The sequence below is a fragment of the Sander lucioperca genome, chromosome 2 (genome assembly GCF_008315115.2).
Source record: "Sander lucioperca isolate FBNREF2018 chromosome 2, SLUC_FBN_1.2, whole genome shotgun sequence".
NCBI lineage: Eukaryota > Metazoa > Chordata > Actinopteri > Perciformes > Percidae > Sander > Sander lucioperca.
The window spans coordinates 11,967,778-11,981,751 of record NC_050174.1 but is presented as its reverse complement, the minus strand read 5'-3'; the positions used below and the strand labels follow the sequence as shown (position 1 = coordinate 11,981,751).

Sequence of the window (13,974 nt, the reverse complement as noted above, 5' to 3'; positions counted from 1 at the left end):
GCATGGCATGTATGTGCCATGCCATACAGCTGCATGTGTAGGCATGTGTGTGTCAGTGTGCCCTTCTCTATGTTTATTAGTGCGAACAGCGGGAAAACATTGTGCTACTGTAGCAGCGAAAAGTTGCACAAAACTGTGTGTGTGTGTGTGTGTGTGCGTGTGCGTGTGTGTGTGTGTGTGTGTAAAAAAAGAAACTACTGTTCTCACTAAATTTCAACGACCCAGCTTCCTGTCATCTGCAAAACACATACTGAGTCAAATTTCTCCATTGAGGATAATGTGCTGTGATACAATAGGATTTGAATGCACTCTGTGCCCATTTTATTGTTTTATTACAGACCTAGTTTGTTTAAACATCACAAAACTTGAGGCTTTTGATTTAGTATGTATACTACAGTTTGTTGTTTAATTCCATTCAAAATACTTTATTTGTTCCTCAAGGGGCAATTTATACAACAAATATGCATAAACAATGCATTCAAAACATAAAAACCAACGTGAAAATAAAGATATGACAAGAAAAAGTTTAAATGCACAGTGAATGGCAGCCACAGCTGACCAACAATATCCAACAACACAAAGGCACACTGTGTCAAAAAGTGTCAAAGTGCTATTGCGTTTATCGACAGTTTACCATACACATTGATGACGTCATTGATGAGTGTGCTGTGCAAGAGATCTTTTTGTTTAGCAACGCCTTGCAATTGGTTCTTTTGACAAAGGGTAAACTGTAAACCAGCAAATAAATGAAAAAGTTTAAATGCTAAAAGAGAAACAAAATGTTGTTTTTGTTGTTTTGTTAAAATGGCTGATTCATGCATGTATGGATTACTGTATAAATGAAGTTACTGATTAAGTGGCTCTCTTGCCACAGTGAACGGTGGTTGGTCGACTTGGACGGAGTGGTCGGTGTGTAACAGTCGCTGTGGACGGGGCTTCCAGAAACGAACCCGCAGCTGCACTAACCCCGCCCCTCTGAATGGAGGATTGCCTTGTGATGGACAGGCCATACAGAAACTACCCTGTACCACACTGTGCACCGGTAAGTCTATTCTAGTCCAATTTTATTCTGATTTATTTAGTTTGTGCCATTTTGTTTTGGTAGACTTTACTGTATCCACGCCACTCGATCCATACTGTACTGTATCCTTTGCTTTGTTGTTCTTTTTTACTCTGTGGTCCTAAGTTTATACCTGTTCTGTACTAAACTGAGCTTCTGCTGAATTCCACTTCTATTCTTTTTTGTACTTTTCTGCCCTATATGCTACACTTTGGTGGGGGGGGGGGGTACTCTTTGTACTCTTTTCTTTCTCTTTTTTTTCCCTTTTTTTTGTGTTTCTCATTTTCTTGGCTCCTTTTCCTATCCTTTCCCTCTAGTGGACGGTGTGTGGACAGAGTGGAGTAAGTGGTCGGCCTGTGGGACGGAGTGCACCCAGTGGAGGAGGAGGGAGTGCAACAACCCAGCACCTAAAAACGGAGGAAAGGACTGTGAGGGGCTGGTACTCCAGTCTCAGAACTGTACCGACGGACTCTGTATGCAAAGTGAGTTGACGATAATGAATCTTCCAGAGCAGAATCATTGATGTATCTCTTCTAAAAGTATTGAAGTTGTGTCATATATCATACCTAACCATGAAAGATGAGTTTGCCAATTCAAACAAATACCTTGCGGTGTCTGCTTCAGATGCGAATTGACATGAAGGGGAATTGACCCCGGATAAGGCAGGCCATTGGGGTGGTGATGCATGGTGAGAACAGGAGTGAGTGAAGCGTAACATGACAATTGAATGGGTTAATTTATAACCATATTGAGAAACCCATAACTAAATATAGTATGAATGAAATGAAACCTTAGAAGTACTGTTGTAATGTTAGCAATGGACTTAGGTTAGCTGATAGCTAAAGTAGCTGTAATTTCTATACTGAAGATGTTAGAAAAATCGTCTTGAATAAAACATCAATCCAGTTATTGACAACCCAATTACATTTCAATTACAATTAGTGTCCAGCTAAACCAATTAAGTCAGTAGGCTTTGGCAGGCTTGTCAACATGGTTGGAGACATGTCATTCATAATCATACTTCATCTTTCTTCTAGCTACGTTGCAGTAAAGTTTGGCAGTTTTCCTCTCATTGTTCACGTCCTTCTCATTTCTCGCCTCTTTCTTTACATTTTTCTTTCGACTGCTCCTCCTCTTCCTCGTCCTTTTATCTCACTTTCCAGTCCTCCAGCAACCACTGCTTCTTGTTGCATTAAGGCTCCTATCTTCAATGCCATCTTTCTTGCCTCTTCCTCTCAGACCCTCTGGTTTTATGCATTTCTCCAGGAACCTACCATATTTTTTTTATAGTGATTTGCTCTTGCTCTGCTTCACACATGCACTTTATTCTTCTGTGCACATTGTGGATGATATATAGAAGGGTTTTTGAATGTCATCATGACTTAGTTTTCCCTTTTTTTTTTATAAGGAAAGTAATGATAGATAATGATGTGTAACAATCATCCACCCCCCCCAACACCCCAAAAGTAATGATTTCTGACAAGTAAAAAGGTTTCCGCATGGAAAACTCAATTGTGGGTTGAGTCATAACAGCACAAATATAGCAGCAGCAGTTTTTCCAAGATGGAGGCAATTATATTTGTTGACTTGTAGTTATAGTGCTTGTTACTCCCTGTGCTCAGACTAATTGGTAGACAAGCATTTGACAGAGATAGAGACCTGTCAAAGTGCAGAGAAGAGGAAAATAGTCATTTTTGAAACAAGGCTTGAAATTATGCCATCATTTCTGATTGGTCTTTCTTTTCACATAACATAGCAGCCGTAGAGAGATTTTTCCTCCATAGCGAGAATTATGTAGGAAACATTTTTCGCTAAAGTTAAAATTGACCTCGTCTATATCCTTCACGTTCCACTTCCGGGATTGCTCCGATGCTGCAGGATATTCCACCGGATGCATGTATTTTCCGTTTCCTTCCGCTTTCTTTGTGTTGGAATTTTAAATTCTGTGAATTTCTGAGGACTATTGTTGACTGCTCCTCAGATCTCTGCATTGTAAACTGAGACAGCTAGCTAGACTATCTGTCCAATCTGAGTTTTCTCTCGCATGACTATTTTGCAGCGGCTCTGTGCAGAGTTTAGCACCGCCCATGACGACCATCAAACCCGAGCACGTTTTCCTCCCATCCCCGAATGCTATGTGGAGTAGCCAGACCCTCCTTCAGCGTGCTTTGGAGGAGGGTCTGGCAAAGTGAGACTAATATTGACCTGACTTGACAATCAAGAAAAATACATCTTTCTGCTGCCTAAAACTTTAATAGAAGTATAGTTGTCTATGACCTCCCATTGGCTGAGGCACTCCCATAGTCTAATTGGTAGACACTCGTGTCCAGCAGACATATTTATGTAAATTATATTTTGACTTTTATTTTACCTGATGGTATCTTGAGATTAAAAATCTGTTTTTCAAGGAGTCTTGGCCAAAATGGCAAATACATTCAGCCAAACAGTGTGAATAGTTAAGTCTCTTTGATCCCACAACTTTTACCGAATTTGATAAAAGAGCTATGACCCAGACCTATGCAAAAATACTTAAAATGACATACATAGGTCTCTTTTAAGAGAATATGTATTCTTGCTGCATAAAATCTACATAGTCTCTTATGTATTTTATGATCCCAGTTTTTTATGTGATAGTTATTGGTCATTTTATATGTACTTTAATGGTTCTATGATATATCTTTTCGATCTTTTCATATGTAGTTTTTGTTGTCTATCTTTAACTCAGTTACATTGCTGCCTATTGCGGTTTTGCCACTCTTAAAAAATTAGAATCATTTGGTCTCAATTAGGCATTTCTGGTCAAATAAAGGTTAAATAAGTCACAAGCACACAGTCAGAAATCTACTTTATCAGTGAGCACAAAGCCTTCAGCCAAGTGAGCCGTTGCTTTGTGAGGAACGTCTTTCTGCAGCCCAAGGGGAGTGGATAGCAGTGATGATTTAATTTATGGTCTATGTCATGAGCAATGGAATAATATTATATAAACCCTCAAAAAGCTTTTGCCCCTAGCCACATTTTTGAAAGAAGTTACTGTATGTGCAGAGCCCTGCCCACTCCTTACGTAGTGTATTATATACTGTCTCTGCTCTATCAAAAGGATTCCCTGAGGCATGTGGGGCCATAGAATCTGGGATATAACCTAGAGAGGTATAGATTTAGGCTCATTTCCCCTGATTGATTTTCTGTCTTTAAAATGACTCCACAGACGTGGTTTTATGTCAGCACTTATGTTTCAGCTGTTTCCTGTACCATTTACAGGAATCCATGAACTCTGTGTGTGTGTGTGTGTGTGTGTGTGTGTGTGGTTATTTAGAGGGGATATCTGTATGCACAGCATTTTATAGGTAGAGTATATTTGAAAGGCTTGAAGTGATTCATGGACCGTTCTTCCATTTGGTTTATAAATGATGGATCTTTTAAAATGTGATCTTTACACAGACAAAAACATTCTTTGCTGGTATCCAATTGGCCAGTTACACTAACATTTTTAAGTTGGTTCACATTAGTAAAGCATTCAAATGTTTATGCTGCACAACTCCAGATATAAACTGCAATTTTAGTTTCTGCATTGTGTATGTTGGATATGTGTCTCACATTTTGAACACCAGGTCTTTGGAAATCAATTTAATGGGAAAAAAAAGTACAGCAGTGGTTAGTTGCTGGTTTTACAATTATTCACTTTTAGGGTGTCAGGGTTGTGAATTAACTGATAATGTCAATGGGGAGTTAATGTTTTAGATAGTGCTCTGTAATTGACTTTGTGCTCAAAAAGCACTTCATTCTACTCTCCCTCTTTTCTCTTTCTCGTTCTCTCTCCACCAACACGTCCCGCCTCTCTATTCATCTCTTCCTACGTCTCTCGCTGCCCTTTTTCTAAAGTTGTCCTGTTAAATCCTGAGAGGTAGAAATCCATTTGACCTCACTTCTGCCCTGCGTGGAGTGCCTCCTCTCTTTTTGTGTTTATGTGTTTATCAGTGTGAGTCTGTATAAATGTGTGTGTCTTCTTGTGATAGAAGTTTGAAGCCTTTCTCATTTTTTTCTTTTCTTTTTGAGTTGTTTGTGTTTTTTTCTCTCCTGGCCTGTTGACATTTTTCTGACACATCGATCAGGATTCTTGGAACAGATTCAGTCAGAGCTCCACTGTGTCATCCTTGAGAGCATGACATTTAACTCACTACCTACCCTCTGTGTGTGTGTGTGTGTGTGTGTGTGTGTGTGTGTGTGTGTGTGTGTGTGTGTGTGTGTGTGTGTGTGTGTGTGTGTGTGTGTGTGTGTGTGTGAAGCAAATACAATCTGCTGTGTAGTCTCTAAAACCACAAGTAATCACTAGAGATAGCTGTTATGTAACTTCAGTGCTGTGAAAGAACATTTAATCGTGTTTGTGTTGTATTTTACAAAGCGATCAGCAGTGTCAGCAGGTCCTGCAGAGCATCAAAGGAGCCATCTCCTCATTGAAAGCTCTATTCATCCCACTTTTGTTTCTTCTCATTGTGGATTCTAATCACTTCACTTTGTTCACATTGTTTCCTGCACTGCTTGTTAGCCATTTTCTTAAATGTTTTGTCCTCATCTGTGCCATCTTTTCTTTTCATAATGCTTGTGTTAGCTTTTGCTAAATCAATTACGCTTCATTTTCCTGCCATCATGTTTTCCTGTTTGTTTGAACAATTGTGTTATAATTGGAACATGATTCAAGTTTCTGTCATGGCATGTTGCTCCTACTGTCATCACTAATTCAGACATTAATAATGAATGTTAGATGCACTCATGTAAATGCAGTCATTTGCAAAGTCATTTAATACAAGAATAAGACATTTGATAAAACCATGCTGAAACATGGGAATTCATGCCAATAACTATGTTGAATTATATGGCTAACCAAATTGCAGTAACCTTAAAACTCCTGAGCAATGTAGCCAAGCCCCCCTGCATAGCTTAAAAGAAACGCCACATCATGCTTGTCAACTGCACGCATGTATGTGTGCATGTATGTTTATAGTTTTCACATCACCCCGCTTAACCTCGTCAGTTTTACTTGCCCTTTGATGATGATCAGTGTGTCTTGTACGTCCAGCTGGTCTGGCAAGAAGCTTTTAAGGGCACCATGTTGCTGTGTTTGCCTTTATCAATTATACACTAGCACTTCAATTATACATCAGTACATCAGCAGTTCATCTGTGTCATAGACCTTCTGTCTGACTAAGTGGACCACTCAGTATGACACAGCAATAACCGTCTTACAGACACTAGGGTTTCTCAATTCATCCTTTTTATTTCTTTTTTTTCCTATAAGAGGAATTAATAAGCTTTTTGTTTTGTTGTCAGACCTTTTGTCAAACAACTGAAGTTAATGTAGGAGAGCAGCAAAGTAAGAAAGACACAAAGAAAGAAACAAACTTTGACATTTGTTTTTTTTTTGTCCATGTTTGTCCCATTTTATTTGACGTATTTGTTTGATTTTGATTGTTGTGTTCCTCTCCCTTCCTCCATCCATTCCACCATCCCCTTCTTTTCTCGTCCCAAGGTTCATTGTTTCAGATGTCCACTGAGCCCAAAGAAAAGAGTGATTTGGGAATCCCATGTAAGTTGATGTTTTATGTTTTATCATCATCCACTTTGTCTTACTCATCTTAGTTTCTTTCTTTGATTGAGATTTGACCTTTGGCTCATACATTGGGTTTTATTGATACATGTCATTTTGATACATGTGCAAACTTTGCTGTGACCATCAAACAAAAGTCTTCAAACAGTTGCTTCACTAGTGTTAAAACTTCACTCTGCTCTCAGACAAAGGAAGTCATGGTAGATTAATCATTCACACCGCTGCTTGTACGATGAAAACACGGGTTTTTAAGGCCTATATACTCTTACTAAATGATTGAAGGTGGATGTTTTTTTTTAAATCTAGATATACACTCACCTAAAGGATTATTAGGAACACCATACTATCCTATCAATATGGGCCAACATTTCTACAGAATGCTTCCAGCACCTTGTTGAATCAATGACACAAAGAATTAAGGCAGTTCTGAAGGCAAAAGGGATCCCCCACACCATTACACCACCACCACCACCAGCATGCACAGTGGTAACAAGGCATGACGGATCCATGTTCTCATTCTGTTTACGCCAAATTCTGACTCTACCATCTGAATGTCTCAACAGAAATCGAGACTCATCAGACCAGGCAACATTTTCCAGTCTTCAACTGTCCAATTTTGGTGCGCTCGTGCAAATTGTAGCCTCCTTTTCCTATTTTTTGTGGAGATGAGTGGTACCCGGTGGGGTCTTCTGCTGGTGTAGCCCATCCGCTTAAAGGTTGTGCGTGTTGTGGCTTCACAAATGCTTTGCTGCATACCTCGAACGAGTGGTTATTTGAGTCAAAGTTGATCTTCTATCAGCTTGAATCACTCGACCCATTCTCCTCTGACCTCTAGCATCAATAAGGCATTTTCACCCCCCAGGACTGCAGCATACTGGATGTTTTTCCTTTTTCAGACCATTCTTTGTAAACCCTAGAAATGGTTGTGCGTGAAAATCCCAATAACTGAGCAGATTGTGAAATACTCAGACCAGCCCATCTGGCACCAACATCCATGCCACGCTCAAAGTTGCTTAGATCACCTCTCTTTCCCATTCTGACTTTGAGTTTGGAGTTCAGGAGATTGTCTAGACCTGAAACACACCCCTAAATGTATTGAAGCAGCTGCCATGTGATTGGTTGATTAGATAATTTTGTTAATGTGAAATTTAACCTAATAATCCTTTAGGTGAGTGTATATAGCTATATTTTTACAATTATTTTACCATCCTCTAGGTATTAACAGCAGAAACCACAATTTGGGGTTTTCCTCCTTCAAAATACAGCTTCAAACTCTAAAAATCTTATATATAGTTAAACTTAAACTGCAGAAAACAAAAAGACAAGAATGCCAGTCGCAAAGACATGAGATCATACAAATATCATAAACTTTAACAACGTTTTATAACCTTTACAGGTTATGCCTTGAAGCATAATTAACTTTCTGTGATACATTAAGTAATATTTTATTCTTATTTTCATGTACCTTATTTTACTTTACTAAAACACAATCAGTCTGTAGTGCAGGATCCCTGAGTTGTGTCTGGAAAGTGAATGCACCACAGCGGTGACAGATTCCCTTAATTAACTTAATTCTTTCTTTCTTCCTGTCTGATAGCCGTGAATCGATTCAGCACCAGTTCATTTGATTCACAATTTGTGTAGTTTGTTGCAGCTGTGGTCATTTTGGAGAGTAGCCAGCCAGCTTTGGATCATTGCCAAAGTAGGCAATTTGCCTTAGTTCTGAACACTTGCTTTGTGTTTACAAGCGTATTGTCTCACTGAGAACTTAATGGAGCACGGTTCAACCACAGACACTGATCTGAGTGAATGGGAAGAGAAAAAAACAATAACGGATCACCTGGCAAGTGGGATACTTCTTTGGGAAGTATGAAAGTTACTGAATGAGTATTAAAGCACATGAGAGATGATAATAAGGTGTAAAACATATATTCAACTGTTCTTGCTATCCTCCTTTCTTCCTATCTTGCTCTCTTCCTCTCTTTCTTTCCATCTCTGGCACTTTTACTGTTGTTTCCTTAAAGTAACAATGAGAAAGACAAATAATAATTGAGAGATGCAAGAAGGAAAGGACCTTTGCCATTTATTATTATCATGATTTTTTCTTCTCTCATTGCAGGAACTCTCGTTTTATCTTCAAAGCAATCTATAATATATAGTCTCTGATGCGTTCTAATGACTCGTTTAGGGTCTGCTGAAGCAGTTTCATCATCCCAGTGTGTTTTGTGAGATGACTATTCCCAGACAGATACAGACAGAACTAGAGATGAGATATAGAGGCACTCATTGCTCATTTACCAGATTCTCACTCTGGTTTTAATATTCGAAAATACAGTCAGTAACATGAGCATTGGGAGATTGCATGAGTGTTTTTGAGACTCATTAATCACCAAGCTGGAGTTTGACTACACATATAAATGTAATGTGTAATGTAGAACTCAAATGATACTTTGCGCATACGCGTGTGAATACGTCCACCAGCAGACACCCAATGTAGTATAAACAGAACAGTGGACAGCAGAACACCCCTGCTGTCCATGTCCTGTCCATATCAGGGCCTTAAGTCAGATTACAAATGCAGTACTGACCCTCCATATGTGGTTCGACATCCAATAGCTGTGTTGGCAAAATCAGATTCTGCATCCACACTTCTCAGTTATAAGGGCAATATGGAAGATTTCAACTGCTCCAAAGCATAAACCATGGTTGTACTGTATCTGCAGGGAGGTGATAGGGTATTTGGTCAATACCAGTGACTTTGTATATACTGTATATATAGGTGCTGAGATTTCTATTTCCAGACATAGCTCCCTGCCCGTATTCTCTTTTGGGGAATAGAACCTCCATAGCAACAGGGATTTTTAGACAATGTCCATTTTCTCCTGAGAGTTGGTTCTTGATTTCAAAACAAGTCAGACCTGATTGTGGTCATCTCACAGTCTTAAACTCAACTTGACTACAACATGGTCTTTGTGAGTCATTCATTTATAATAAATGTCACATTTAAAGTAATTATGGTCACACTACAGTCACATGTAGACTGTGTCTTATGTATGAAGTATGAAAACCTTTACCCATAAGCCAAAAAAGCGACAAAACAGCATTATAATTATCACTGCTGTATTTTGCATTTGCACCCTAATTTGCTAGCTTGCTTGTCTCTTTTTTGAGGATGTAACATGGCTGTTTGTGTCATTCACACACCAGCCCAGCACCAGCTGGCAATGAGAAGGGCGGGAGGTGGTTGAATTGTAGATCTCTGTGGAGGGAAACAGCTTCTGCCAGTATTTTGTCATTCATATTTGTGCCCAGCAGACACTGAAAGAGGTCATAATGTCCCTTTCAGTTGGATAAAAAAAGTTTCGTTTAAAGGCTTGTAACCAGCCCAATTATTAAATAGCTGCAATTGCACTGTATTACAGGGTTGTTATACAGTGCATGTGATCTAATGATTTTATATACATGTGCAGAGTTGTTTGTTGTCATAGAAATCCACCCTCTGGCTTTAGTGACTCTAAGTCTTACAGTAGATAAGGATAGACACATTCACAAATGACTGCTCGCTTTCTCTCTCTGACCATCTCTCTTCCTTTCATGTCTGCCAGTTACTGTACTTAGAGCGGATGACATGTGTGAGTGCAGTATGGGTGGTGATTGCATGTTTGTGCCAAGCAAGATCAAAAAGGCAGTTGAATGAGTTTCAAGTGGTGATTGTCTATAGCTTTGCTTTGGCGGCAGATCACAGAGGAGATAGAGACGAGCTAAACTGAGTTATCCTTGTTTTCCTCTTCTTTAAATCCTCTCCGTGGCAGGTTGGACAGACTCCGAGAATGACAAAAACGTCAACCAATCGATAGACAACAGGGGTTTCTGTTCCGATAGCCCATGTGTGTTATCAACTGTGTGTGAGAGAGAGAGTGTGTGTATAATTCCTGCAATTTCCGGAGCCCCAAACCTTTATTAGTCACACACTTACCAGAATTTTCTTTTAGATAAAGTTTTGCCTATGACAATGGTCATTATTTTGGGGCACAGTGAGTCACAGCATCAGTTAGTCCACACACACACACACACACACACACACACACACACACACACACACACACACACACACACACACACACACACACATATAGTGCGTCTCACTATCTTTGTGGGGACCCATCATTGACATAATGCATTCCCTAGCCCCTTACCCTACTCTTAACCATCACAACTAAATGCCTAACCTTAACCCTTACCCTAACCCTAACCATAACCTAATTCTAACCCTAATCCTAAAACCAAGTCTTAACCTTTAAAGTTGTGGGGTCCAGCATTTTGGCCCCACAAAGCTGTCCGGACCACACAAGTATACTGGACTCCCGGTTTTTGGACCCCACGAATATAGTTAAACAAGAACACACTTGCTCACTCACTCACCTAGACAGTACACTCCAAACAAATGGAATGGTATGTGCACAGTGAACAAAACATTTTTGGTTCTGCAACTGAAAATTATTTGGCTTTGATCACACAAATAGGCACAAGACAAACACACTGTTCAATCTTGCTCTAGTAAGGTAACACTGTCATGCAAAACTATGACAAATTCAATAACAAAATTTAGAAACACATTTTCTACCCTCATTGAACACTCCACCTCACCATCACATTCCCTAATGTAAAATACCAAGATTTCTTGAACCATCATGAATCAAAAATCTATTTACAAAATGTAATATTTAGAATAAAGAATTTTTTTTTACATGGGGACTGACTGTACTTTCTGCATGCACAGCATTTTATAGGTAGAGTATATTTGAAAGGCTTGAAGTGACTTGTGTGTGTGTTCTGACCTTTAAAACAGGACATTCTCACTCTTATAGAGAGCTGTCAGATATGTCTTGCTGGAACATCACAGATATATTGCTATTCGATTCCTCTCCTAATTTTTGAAAAGCACAGGAGACAGTTGACTTGTGGAGAAACGTTAATATGGATCTGTGAATGTCAGTGCTCACATGAGTGCCCATGAAAATGAACATAGGTGTGTACATATTAGTACTTAGTCAGACATGTGCTCTTTCCTCATTCTATCACTGCTGATTTTGTCACTCTGGCGTCGCAGAGCAGAGCCTCAGGCCATGCTTAGATACACACAGCGGTCTAAACACATTATTCATTCATCTGGGTTTGGTCAAAAGTGCACATCCACTTTCAGTCCCTTTTTCCGCCTCCATAGTGTCAGAAAAATACAGCTTGTTATTCAAGGCTGTCAGACAATAAAAGAACACCAGAATTAAAGAATTAACTGTTTTCAACCAAAGTAGCACTTTTGGTTTTCATGTAGAGGCTCAATGAATAGACACATACAGAGCACAGAGAGGACTTGAGTGATGGAGAAAGACTGCTATACATTAGTGCCAATTTTCTGTTCTTCTCTCTCTCTCTCTCTCTCTCTCTTTCGCTCTCTCTCTCCCCACCGCCCCCCCATGTCATTGAGCATTCAGAAAGAGAGAATAAAGGCATTTTTAAGATTTTGCTTAAATGCAAAGTCAATCCATCAAGGAAATTGAACTGCATGTTCATGCGGCAAATAAGTCAGTGGTCTATTTAAAAAAATAGTTTTAGTGAATTTTGCATGGTCAACTGCAGATTCTGTGAATTCAGTGACTCAGAAGATATTTCTCCGTTTTATATATATATTTTGTTATTCCGTCCATTTCCTTGAAACCAATCGTTTTAGTATGGTTCTCAGTTGCATAAGCAGTGATTTACCAATACATGATTGGTTCAATAATATGTACAACATTGTGGCTGTTCTTAACTCTTTGCAGTACATTAATTGTATGTTAGGATTTTAATAAAGGATAAATTACCATGTATTGATGGTATTGTTGTTGCTACTGCTCAAGCACCATTTGTTAATGAATTTGCTTAGTTGGCCACAGTCTAGATGATGTGTGTGATGATTGTGGGAAAGCGATAATAAAATGTAGCACAGAAAAAAGTGAAAATCTAAAGAAAAAAGAAAACATTTGGTATCCTGCAGTTATATGTAGGTTACTCAGACAGGTAGATGCTCTAATGGGGCGTGTTGTTTCATTCATCTACAAATCAAAACAGATGGAGATAGAGAGACACAGGGAGTCAGGAGAGAGGTGTGAGTTATGGAGAGAGATGAAGAGAGAAGTGGGATACAAACTGATAGACAGTGAAGTAAGGATTTTTGGTAACACTTTACTTGAAGGTATCAACATAATCGTGACATGACACTGTCATAAGGACGACATTACCAGAAGATGTACTTGTCATGACAACTTGACATTACATTTCTGTGGAGTGTCATTATTAAGACAACTTGACATTAAACAGGATGACATTATGTCAAGTTGTCATTACAAAGACATCCTAAACTAATTTAATGTCAACTTGTCATGACCAAGACAACTTCTGGTAATGTCACTTTGATTAATGTCAAGTTGTCATAATCAAGACAACCCAAACAATGTCAACTTGTCATGACAAAAACCGAATGACACTTAATGACAGAAGTCATAAACATTCATGACTTGTTTATAACGTTTATGACACGTTCATGACAGTGTCATGTCATAGTTATGACAGTGTCATGTCACGATTATGTCGATACCTTCAAGTACAAGTGTTGTACTTGAAGTGTTAAAAATCCGGTGTTACCGGATTTTTAAGCACGTTACACTTAGTACACACACACACACACACACACACACACACACACACACACACACACACACATATATCAAAAACACAGCAGGATAGCCTAGTTAGTGTACCACAACACTCTATAGGAAAATAGAAAATGAAAAAGCAAATTTAGAAGTAATATTTTTTATGGCTGTCTGGCACCCCACATATTCTGAAGTTATAGACCTTCAAGTTAAAGTAGAAACAAGATAAAGATTCCCTAAATAGATGAAATGATGGTGATCATAATTAAGATCAGGGAGTTGGTACTTAAGAGGATTATCCAATTCTATTCCCCCTTGGCAAGTGCACGGACCTTGATAACAGGGCAACTTTGTGCAGCAGTGTCGTGGCATTTTTAAAGCAATCTGTTTAACATCAAAAAGTTGGTAACTGCATATAACTAAATTTATAGGGGTTAAACTTTGGAGATTTAAAGGTGGTGCTCTAAGTCTGAGTTACATGTGATGAACAAATATTTGGCAGCGATTTCACAAACTCCCACAGTGTCATAAATATTTGTGAAAGAGTGCAAACTCTTAAACACAGATCAGGGCTTGTAAATATGAATTATATAAATCTTTTATTTCCAGTACACTCTGGT

The 13,974-nt window shown here is 38.9% G+C and overlaps 1 protein-coding gene across 2 annotated transcripts in view; it reads left to right on the top strand.

Moving 5' to 3' along the window:
- The window catches only part of si:ch73-72b7.1 (netrin receptor UNC5C), a 193,607-nt gene that overhangs the window by 150,238 nt on the left and 29,395 nt on the right, over window positions 1-13,974 (top strand). The window contains exons 6-8 of one of the 2 annotated variants that reach the window (XM_035992507.1): window positions 875-1,042; window positions 1,378-1,542; window positions 6,585-6,641. In XM_035992507.1, coding sequence (XP_035848400.1) covers window positions 875-1,042; window positions 1,378-1,542; window positions 6,585-6,641 — 390 coding nt within the window. The remainder of the gene's footprint in view (window positions 1-874; window positions 1,043-1,377; window positions 1,543-6,584; window positions 6,642-13,974) is intronic. The other variant, XM_035992509.1, reaches the window with a different exon arrangement.